General features: G+C 47.5%; 1 protein-coding gene across 1 annotated transcript; it reads right to left on the bottom strand.

Moving 5' to 3' along the window:
- Nucleotides 1-86: 86 nt before the first annotated feature.
- On the bottom strand, nt 87-9,146 carry tap2t (transporter associated with antigen processing, subunit type t, teleost specific). The gene is made up of 12 exons (XM_086195888.1): nt 8,954-9,146; nt 7,507-8,031; nt 7,167-7,281; nt 6,951-7,081; nt 6,038-6,243; nt 5,464-5,661; nt 4,489-4,617; nt 3,970-4,158; nt 3,735-3,908; nt 2,899-3,058; nt 2,295-2,431; nt 87-1,687 (listed from the first exon to the last, which is right to left on the bottom strand). The coding sequence occupies exons 2-12, from the start codon at nt 8,009-8,011 to the stop codon at nt 1,502-1,504; spliced, it is 2,130 nt and encodes a 709-aa protein (XP_086052014.1). The 5' UTR covers nt 8,012-8,031; nt 8,954-9,146; the 3' UTR covers nt 87-1,501.
- Nucleotides 9,147-9,498: the final 352 nt, after the last annotated feature.

Here is a 9,498-nt window from a genome sequence, read left to right as displayed (position 1 = left end):
CCAGGAGGAGGTGAGGTGCTGCTCCCAGGTCACCTGCTGTTCTAAAGACACACTTTAAATGTGCAGCTTCGGTGACTCAGAAAAGACGACCATTACCCAATCAGTGGGACGGCCAAAGGATGAGCGTGATTTATTTGATCTTAATAAACAAAAAATACACAAAACATTAACGGGTGTGCCTACATTTTCTTTTCCAAAACAAGCCTAACATTTAATTTCAAAGCTTCCTCATTCAATTATAATAATCCAGTCATTTCAGATCCTGATCTCAGTCACCAAGAGCACAGGCAGTCTTTCTAGGACTGGAAAATGTCTCCATGGAGAAGCTGTCATGACAGTCGGGCTCCAGCTGATCTCAAGTGGACAGAACGCTGCCGCCAGAGGTCGGGACTCGCCGGCTCCTCCTCCCTAGATTATAAAATACTTCTTATTGTCTTTATATCTCTGAATATCTGAGCTCCTTCCTCTACTGCCGACAAACAACTGCCCCCCCCCCCCCCCCCCTCAACGGGAGGGCAGCTCCTGCTGCGTCTCTCTGGAATCCTGCTCCCTGCGTTTCCAGGTCTGCCGTCCTCTGAATCAGATGAAAACTTGAAATAAAGCACATCTTTCTCAAACAAGCTTTTGCTCGGTTCTAAATGGAGGCTAAACAGGAAGCACTTCATTAAAGGAATCATCGTTCTCATGAATACCCACTTTCACAAAACTAACATCTTTTACTTGGTTCTTTTTTATTACGTTCATTTCTATTTTATTTATTTATGAAATGTGCCTCATAAATTAACTTGGCTGAGCTTCTTGACAACACCCAACGAACAAAAACTCTTCTTGGCAGCTGGCGTTTCCACCGAGTCATGTGACAGGAGGTCAGCTACTAAACCGAAAGCATTTAAAAGATGAAGTAAATGAGAGGAAACTTCCAGTTCACGAGAACAGGCACTCGCACTGGACTTGAAACATGCTGACTACACCGCAACGCCGCCGGAGGTCACAGGACACCAGAGTTCCCAGTGCTGACTCACTGGGAACTCTGGTGCTGGCTTTCCCGCAGCCTCTCACTCAAACAACCGCGTCCTCTGTTAAAGTCATCATGTTTCCAACTTACTTTTACAGTATGTTGCTGATTTAAAGCTTTCAACCAGTAAAGACGTGTCAATCAAATCATTGACATTAGTCGACTATTATTATGACTACCATAATGACAGGCACTTCACTCCGAGCATGATGGCATTGCAGCATTGTTGCAGGAAAAACACCGCATCATCAGCGTACAGGGATGATCCTGAAGTATGGACCCATCAGCGGATTTTTATTTAGAGCCGCTCGGGTTTTACATGAAAATTTAATTCTATGTCAGAATCAGTCAGGCTGCGTTTTTAGTAGGGTTATGACTGTTGATGCAATAACATCAACTTTGTGTTTGTGCTGATGCCACGCTGCACAGGAGGACAAATCTGAACGTTCACTGATGCGTCGGCGTCAGTGAACGTTCTCAGCTGACTTAAGAGAACTGTTCCTCTTTCAAGCGGTGGTAGCGTCCTCGCTTGGCCATGAGCTCCTGGTGTGTCCCCTCCTCCACCACAACCCCATTTTCGAGGAAGATGATGTGATCCGCCTTCTCCGCTGTCTTCAGCTGATGAGCCACCACCAGAACCGTCCGTCCACAGGACAGAACCTCCTGCAGAACCTGCAACAGAGAGCAGCAGTGAAACTGTAGCACTGCCCCCACTGACTGAGGAATGGAGGCCTTGTTGAGATGTGAAGTCACGGCAAGTCAACATGTCGGGAATGTAGCCAGATTACTTGGACACCTGATAAAGATCTCCCTCTAGAGCCTGGAAGGCGTGGAGGAGCACACGGGCCTTTGCACATGAAGCCCTCGGAACCTTTGGAGGAACTTTGAAGGTTTTCACAGCAGGAAACAGGGCCTGAATTACCTCCGGGACATTATTTTGACTCCACAAAAGTTCCACCTAGTACTTCCTGAAGGTCCAAGAGCTATGTAGGTGGGTCTTTTTCCCAGGAACATCCCTGATGGGTTCAGTCGCATTAAACCACTTTCAAAAGGTTTGCAAACCCAAAGTGTTTCCTGTTGCTTTGGTTCAGATTCATCACGGAGCAGAATCCAGGTTTGTTTATGCTAAAATCAACATCCAGTGGAAAATTAGAACTGAGCTTTTCAAACACAAACCTGTTTAGTTCCAGGATTAGAGCGGAGACGGTGCTTCACTTCAGACGTCAACAACCAGATGCCCTCGACCTGATTATTGCCCCCCGACGAAGGAGTTACTTACCGTGTGTTGCGCCTCTACATCCAGTTCGCTTGTCGCTTCATCCAGGATGAGGACCTTTGGATCTCGAACCAGAGCCCTGACGATGGCAATGCTTTGCCTCATCCCACCTGCAAGACCGCTGCCACATTCCCGGATTTCTGCCAAGAAGACAACAAAAGCTCCTGGTCAGACGTGTCAAACCTTCTTTTATTCTGTCCAGCAAGGAGCTCGCGTGTTTGTGCAGTTTATCAGCAGGACGAAACTATGAGGCTGATTGTTACCAAACTTGATGGTAGGGTGTAGAGTGGACCAAGAAACAATGCTCTGAATTTAGGGCAGATCTGTCATAGCGCCACCTGGTGGTAACAGGAAGTTACATGTTCTTTTATACCCTTTGATGTCCTCCTCCTGGTGGGTCGAACAGATCATCTCACGTGTTGAATTTGAACAACACACTGCATGGCGTAGTGCATGACAGTAAAACAATGACATCATACCGTTGATGTCCGGTGACATTCCTATCCTGGAATATGACTGAAACAAAGGAACTGTTTGAATGAGACGAGTGATAACGAAGCCCAGTGACGCCCATGAGGAGCTGATGTGATGGTGAAACGCGTCGTACCAGTGTCGTACTGGTACGACGCTCCAGAGAAGAAGTCCTCTGCATCGGTTTTCCTTGCTGCTGCTTTCACCTTCTCAAGGGTGCAGTCGCTCAGTCCGTACTCAATGTTGTATCTCAGTGACCCCGAAAACAGCACGGGATTTTGGGACACCACAGCTACCTAAGAAAATAAAAACAGCAACAACAACAACAATAATAACAATAACAACAACAACAACAATAATAATAATAACAATAACAATAACAATAACAATAATAATAACAATAACAACAACAATAACAATAATAATAACAGTAATAATAATAATAATAGGAACAGAACAATTAAACCATGAACAGTAATAAAGACGATGACATGGGGGAGGAAAGTCTCCAGATGTGGGATTGAAGGCTGGTTTGATGCGAGTTCCTAAGAGAGGGGGCAGTAGAAAGGCCCTCACCCAAAGGTGGGTGCTTGGTCCTGGTTACGCGTCCTTGGACCTTAAGGATGGGGGGAACATGATGGGCAGGGAGGTGAGAGAACTCTGGGGGAGTGAAGTATTTTGAAGTGGCCTCCATGTTTGACTGGGGGCCAGAGAAGGTCCAGTAGGACTTGAGGGTTGCAGCAAGGACCACAGAAGAACCCCAGACATTCTGGGTCAGAAGTGCAAGCCTCAGGGAACAATGGCGTTCTTTTCATACTGGGTTTGGCTGGTGGAGGTAGGGACACACCGAGTGTCCTCTAGTCCTGATGGGTGGGCATCTGCTGGGCGATGGACGAGTGAGTGGAATCAGAGGGACTCGCTAGACTCTAGTCCTGACCCGAGTTATCAGTGCGCTGGCTAAGCCGACTCTACCTTTCTATGGAGGTATTTGTGATTGTAACGGTGCAGTGGTTCTCCATCTAGAAGGATCTCTCCCTCGTCAGGTTCATAGAGCCGCTTCAGAAGGTTGACGCAGGAAGTCTTTCCACTGCCGGAGGGACCCACCAGAGCAGTCATCTTCCCCGGCTTCAGCTCCAGAGAGACACACTGTCAACAACAGGTTAGTGGCAAAAACTGGTGCCTGGTTTAGATGCTGATGCAGTCCAACCTTCAGTGCTGGTTTATCCTTGGAGGAGGGGTGGGTGAAGGTGACATTTTGGAAAACTATTCTTCCCTCCAGGTCTTCGGGAGCCAGCTCCCCTGCCTTCTTACACTTTGGCGTCCTGTCAAGGTAGCTGAAGAATTTGGAAACGATCCCGACAGTGGACACAGTCTCTCCACAAGAGTACAAAATTTCCTGCAATGAAAATCATACACAAGCGTTTTACGGATTGTCACTGCTGGGCAAAAACACCCCTCATCTCCAAAAAACACATTTTCTGGAAGGAGAACTGTTTTCTCTCGCATAAATAACCTTACAAAATAAACCCTAACCCGAACAATAGTTAGATAGTTAGTTAGCTAGTTAATCATTAAGCTCCTTAAATTTAAACCTTCCACACTGCACACAGATGAGGGGGAGGACAGACCACTTCCCACTTATTTTCCAGTTCAGTTTAACAACTGTGGAGAGCGCTTGAGCCGAGGCTGGTGTGGCGTGACACATGCCGTAGGTGACCCTGCTCACCTGTACACTGGATGACATGGGCTTCTGGTACAACAAAAAGGTGATGAGAGTTCCGACGCTGAGTTGACCGGACACGATGAGCCTGCGGGCCTGTAACAGCATGAGGATTTTTATCCCCAGACTCAGCAGCTGAATAAAGAACAAGTGGACAGACGTTACAAGACAGACCTCAAACAGGAAAAGTACTAACCCCTTAATGTTGTCTTACAGGCAGGAGGCAAAGCCTGATGTTTGTAACTCCTGGCTCCCAACATGTTTTTACCCCCACAAACAGTCAATCACTTAGGCTTTATTTCCTGCCTTTCAGATTAAAATGAGGGTTAAAAAGTCCTCCAGTGCGCAACAAGAAATAGAGCTCAACGGTGAGGCTCCGTTCACATTCGCCGCAGACAAGGTGACTATCAGCCATGTACTCTGAACCACTGAAGGTCACGAGCAGGTTGTAAACCAATGAATCTGCTCCTGTAGAAGATTCAAGTTTGGATGGCAACCAAGTACCACACTACCCACAATCCTGAAGTGACCTCTTCGATTGGTGGCGCGAGCAGGTACCATGAAAATATTTACTGAACTTTTCACTGTCAGCCATTTTGAGTTCCACAAGTACCAATGCTGAAGGGAGCCTGCTGCAGAACCATGGTTTCCTATCTGATGAGAACCTTTTGACATGATGGATTCATCGAAATCAGCGACGCATTAGTCGGTGAAGAAATGTGGTTACTGAACAAAACTGGGAGGGAAACATGGTGAGCAGTGGTTGATGGCGTGAGACTTATGAACACAGTCTTGTTCCTATGCCTTTTTCCTCGTATCTTTTTGCACCGGTTCAGATATTTCATTGTCACGATTCACCTGCCTGCCGCCATCTTGGCTCCTGGCGTGAAGCTCATTGTGTCTGTTTTTTCTTTTTTTTTTAAAATATCAGTGAGATTTACTTCCAGAACCGGAACCACTCGGACCTAACTGCCATCTTACCTTCTGTGTTAAGTGGAAAACTGCCCTGTAGGTCCCCAAGCGTCTCTTGATGGAGCCCATCTCCTCCAGAGCCTCACTGTACCTCCTGAGTTCATCTTTCTCAGCTTTAAAACTGCGGACAGTGTGGATCCCGCTGAGGGTCTGGAAGGCCAGTTTATTGTTCTGAGCGTGGCAGTCCTGGATCTGACCCTTCAGCTCCTGTTCGGCAAAGATAAGAGATGGATGCTGCAGGCAGGACCAGCAGGCTCGGCTCTTGCCCCTGTCTGCCTGTTCCATGGCGTTCGACAACTCCTCCAACAAGTTACATACTTTTCCATTTTCTTTTTTGACAGTCACCTTGTTTTTTTTCTCCAATGACACTTCAGTAACTTAGCCACCCTGTTAGCTGGGTAATGGTGAGCCCTGATTGTTGCTCCGCCTCCTGCTCGCTTTGACTAAGCAGGAACTTGAGCTTTGCTTCTACTGACAGCTTTAGAAGAAGAAAAGCAAGAAGAAACCTCCCCAAGATGAAAATACCCGTTGTGAGCGACCGTGCCTCAGAGGAGACCAGGTCCAGATTGAGTCTAGGTCCTACCTTTGACAACGTGATGTATTTGTGCTGCAGGACGGCGAAGAGGGGCATCTCTATGCAGGTGACCATGGTGAGTTCGTAGGACTGCTGGAACATCACCGCCAGCATCAGGCAGAGCTTCACTGAGCTGCGAACCAGTATGTTGGTGTTCAGCGCCACGGTGAGGCCCATCTTGTCCACGTCCGAGTGCAGGCGAGCAGAAAGACACCCTGCGAGACGGAGAGAGGAGAGTCCACCATTGAGAAGGGGGCAGTGGGCTTATCCACTAACAACTGTTCCAGTCTCGCGTTTTTGGGGTCAAGGGCTTTTTTTGCATTTGTATTTTTCTTGTTGCCAGTTGATCCCTCAAACTTAGACCTCATGGTTCGTGGTCCCCGTGTGTTCAAGAGCAGGAAATGGACTCCTGTTTCTGGACTTCTCCCCACAGGTGTCAGCACCGTCTGTGCGGTGTCTCGCGTCAGGGTAATGCGTTGTGTAATGACATTTTAGAAATATTAATACTGCAGTTACAGTCTCCAGTAGTTACCTGCCACTCAGAATGAAGCCTCTTGCTGGGTACAGCTGATGTACACGGATGCATGTATGAACACACAGCACAGAGAAGGAAAGAGAAGATTCGTGTGCACTGACGTCTGTCCGTCAACTTGAGCGATCACCACAGCATACAAGTACACAACGCTGGTCATACTTCTGTGGTGACTGAGGGTGAAAGTAATGGGTTGATACTGTAGAGTAACCGATAAATTTCCAATGAAAGTAACTAGTAGTATTTATTATAATTCATTTAGGAAGCAATTTGCCCAACAATGGTGATGTCGTCAGCCTAGAGACGCATGGAAAAGCTCTGATTCTGACACCAGTGTGGAGGCCATAAAACAGATTCCTCCACCCTTGAACCTCAGGAGCAGTCACTCACCAGGGTCGTTCGCCTCGAAGAAGCGCACCTCCTGCTGCAGGAAGGTTCCAAACAGAAGGTGCTTCAGTCTCTTGTTCAGTCTAGCTAGAGAACACTTGAATAAACCTCCTCTGGAGCTGGAGAACACAGCACTGGTGGGACGGAGACGGAAGAAGTCACATTTCCACAACACGATGGCTCCGATATCTGATTTACACAGAGAAAATGAAGTTTCACCTTCCTAGAGAGACGAGCGCCAGTTTTCCAATCATGGAACTGAGAGTTGTGAGAGGCCGTCGATCCCTCAGCATATTGACCACCTCCCCCTGGTAAGACGGGATAAATGTATCACCTGTTGGGAAAGAGGGATAACACTGAGAAGAGATGAATAATGACAAGCGACGTGGTGATGCGAGCATAGAGCAGCAGTCACCATCCCAACCGTGACTGAACTAACCACGCTGCCGCACTGTATCGGGATGGGAGGTGGCACCAAGGGAATAATCCTTATTCTTCAATCGTCTGTGTTTTTCTTGCAACTACACAGACGATTGAACGAACGGGTCGCAACACTCACAGATGACACCCAAGATGAGGAAACTGAAAGCTGCAACCAGGGGAAGGGCATCTGGTCTGAAGTACTTCGACAACCTCAAGAGCAACCGCCTGGCATCCTGGTTGCGGTTGCCATCTGTCGTCTTTCCACCACCACAGAGACCCTTTTCCCACACCACAAAGGCCAGTGACGAGGACATCGTGGCGAGCAGTGGCACTCTGAGGTCAGGAGATGGTCCTGAGTAAGGCTCTGAAGGAGGCAGCATCAGCATCCGCCCGCCTTCCCTCACAGGAAGGAGCAGGCAGAGGAGAGCTACCAGCTGGCGGAGCTCCGCCTGGGGCCTCCCGTCCGTCAGTATAGACGTGAACTTGTGAAGGACGACCCACTTGACCGCCGCCATGGCCAACACGCCTGCCAGTGCTCCACAGCTGGAACACTGCAGCAGCACCAATCCAGCCCAGGACACGCAACACAGCACCGCGTCGGAGAGAAGGATGAAGAACGCAGCCACCTCCATCATCATCATCCTACGAGATGGAGAACTTCCTGATGACAGAACAGAGGGGACCAGGTTAATCCAGACTCTAAATTGTTCCTGCTGGGTTCTCTCTGGTACTCCAGCTTCCTCCACAGTCCAAAGACATCAAGAGGGACCAGGTTAATCCAGACTCTAAATTGACCGTAGGCGTGGCTGGGAGAGCCAATGGTTGTTTGTCTCTATGTGTTGGCCCTGCCATGGACTGGTGACCTGTCCAGGGGGAAGGCTGCTGACCCCCCCCCCCCCCCCCCATGACCCTTAACAGGAATAAGCGGAAGAAAATGGATGGATGGATGGCAACATACAAGAGAAACACAGTGGTGCCGGGCCCCTCACAGGAGCAGAGAGGACACACCGACCCTCAACGTCACCATGACCTTCGTCAAACTCTCAAACGAGCCGGGACCCAACCCAGAACAAACGAACGGAGTACAAATACACCTTCAGTCAGGGTGCAGCATGCTAACAGTGTTCTGTTGCTGCAGTTGGTGGAGAGAAAGTCACTTCATTCAGTGCAGTTAGAGATTTTATTATTAATTATTATTATGAATTACCTGTAATAATCAGTCTTACTTCTGAGAGCCCTGACCCCCCCCCCCTTAAAGATCAACGTGTGTAGTTGTAATGCAGCAGCCAGTGGCATAGAGCAGAAAAACTGTAGGAAATACTACTAATAATTTGCAAACACGTAGCTTGTTACATGATGAGTGACGTTTGTTCATTAGTAAAAGTTGATGCTTGTTTTAATGAAGCTACGTTAGCAAGAAAGCTAAGATCCACCAAAATGCCCCTCATTATCTTGAAGCTTGAGCATTTTTCTTTAAGTACTGTAGCCAATTATTAACTTAATACGCTGGACTATGTGAGGCGCTCATACTGTTGTAACTGCAGCTTGTGTACTTTTTGAGGTGGCTAATTTGGGTGACTTACCGGCGACGGTGTGTCAGCTTCGCCGGCTGCCGCTGGTAGTTTTGGTTTCACTTTCCCGTGAGGGAGTGACGTGTCCTCCTGCACCAACCACCTCCGAGGACGAGCAGGTCAACCTCGAAATCATTTTACTTTATTTCTTCAGTGGCGAATGTGACAGTTTACGGACTTGACAGTGAGGCGTTTCAACTCCAACTCCACAGCGCCGGTTGTAATTATAACTTTTGACCACCAGGTGGCAGCAGAGCAGATCTGCAATCGATTGCTTTGTTTTTTCTTTCAGAGGAGCAAATTACCATGTAAGCCAAAGCGTTTTGGTTACCTGTGGAGATTTATTCAGTTGAAACCGTTTTAATTTTACATAAATTGTTATGGAATGTATATTCAGCAGTTTTATTATTAAAGTGTGACGCAAATAAATAAATTAATTAAAAATAGCCCTATACGTTTTTAATCATATTTATTTAGCTTTGGCCTTTTGGATTTACCGTGTAGAATTTTCAAATATGCAAATCCAAGAATTAATCCGTTTATGTTATGATTATTAT

The sequence above is a fragment of the Aulostomus chinensis genome, chromosome 23 (assembly GCF_037954235.1).
Source record: "Aulostomus chinensis isolate RoL2024-O1b breed Wild chromosome 23, RoL_Achi_v1.0, whole genome shotgun sequence".
In the NCBI taxonomy this organism is placed as follows: Eukaryota; Metazoa; Chordata; class Actinopteri; order Syngnathiformes; family Aulostomidae; genus Aulostomus; species Aulostomus chinensis.
Note: the sequence above shows the minus strand (reverse complement) of the source record. Positions and strands in the feature narration are given on the sequence as shown.

Coding starts and splice junctions, on each gene's coding strand:
- tap2t (XM_086195888.1), bottom strand. CDS start 8,011: ATGATGATGATGGAGGTGGCTGCGTTCTTCATCCTTCTCTCCGACGCG. Junction 4,618..5,463: donor TTTTCCACTTAACACAGAAG/GTAAGATGGCAG, acceptor TTCTTTATTCAG/CTGCTGAGTCTGGGGATAAA. Junction 3,909..3,969: donor AGGATAAACCAGCACTGAAG/GTTGGACTGCAT, acceptor TGTTGTTGACAG/TGTGTCTCTCTGGAGCTGAA.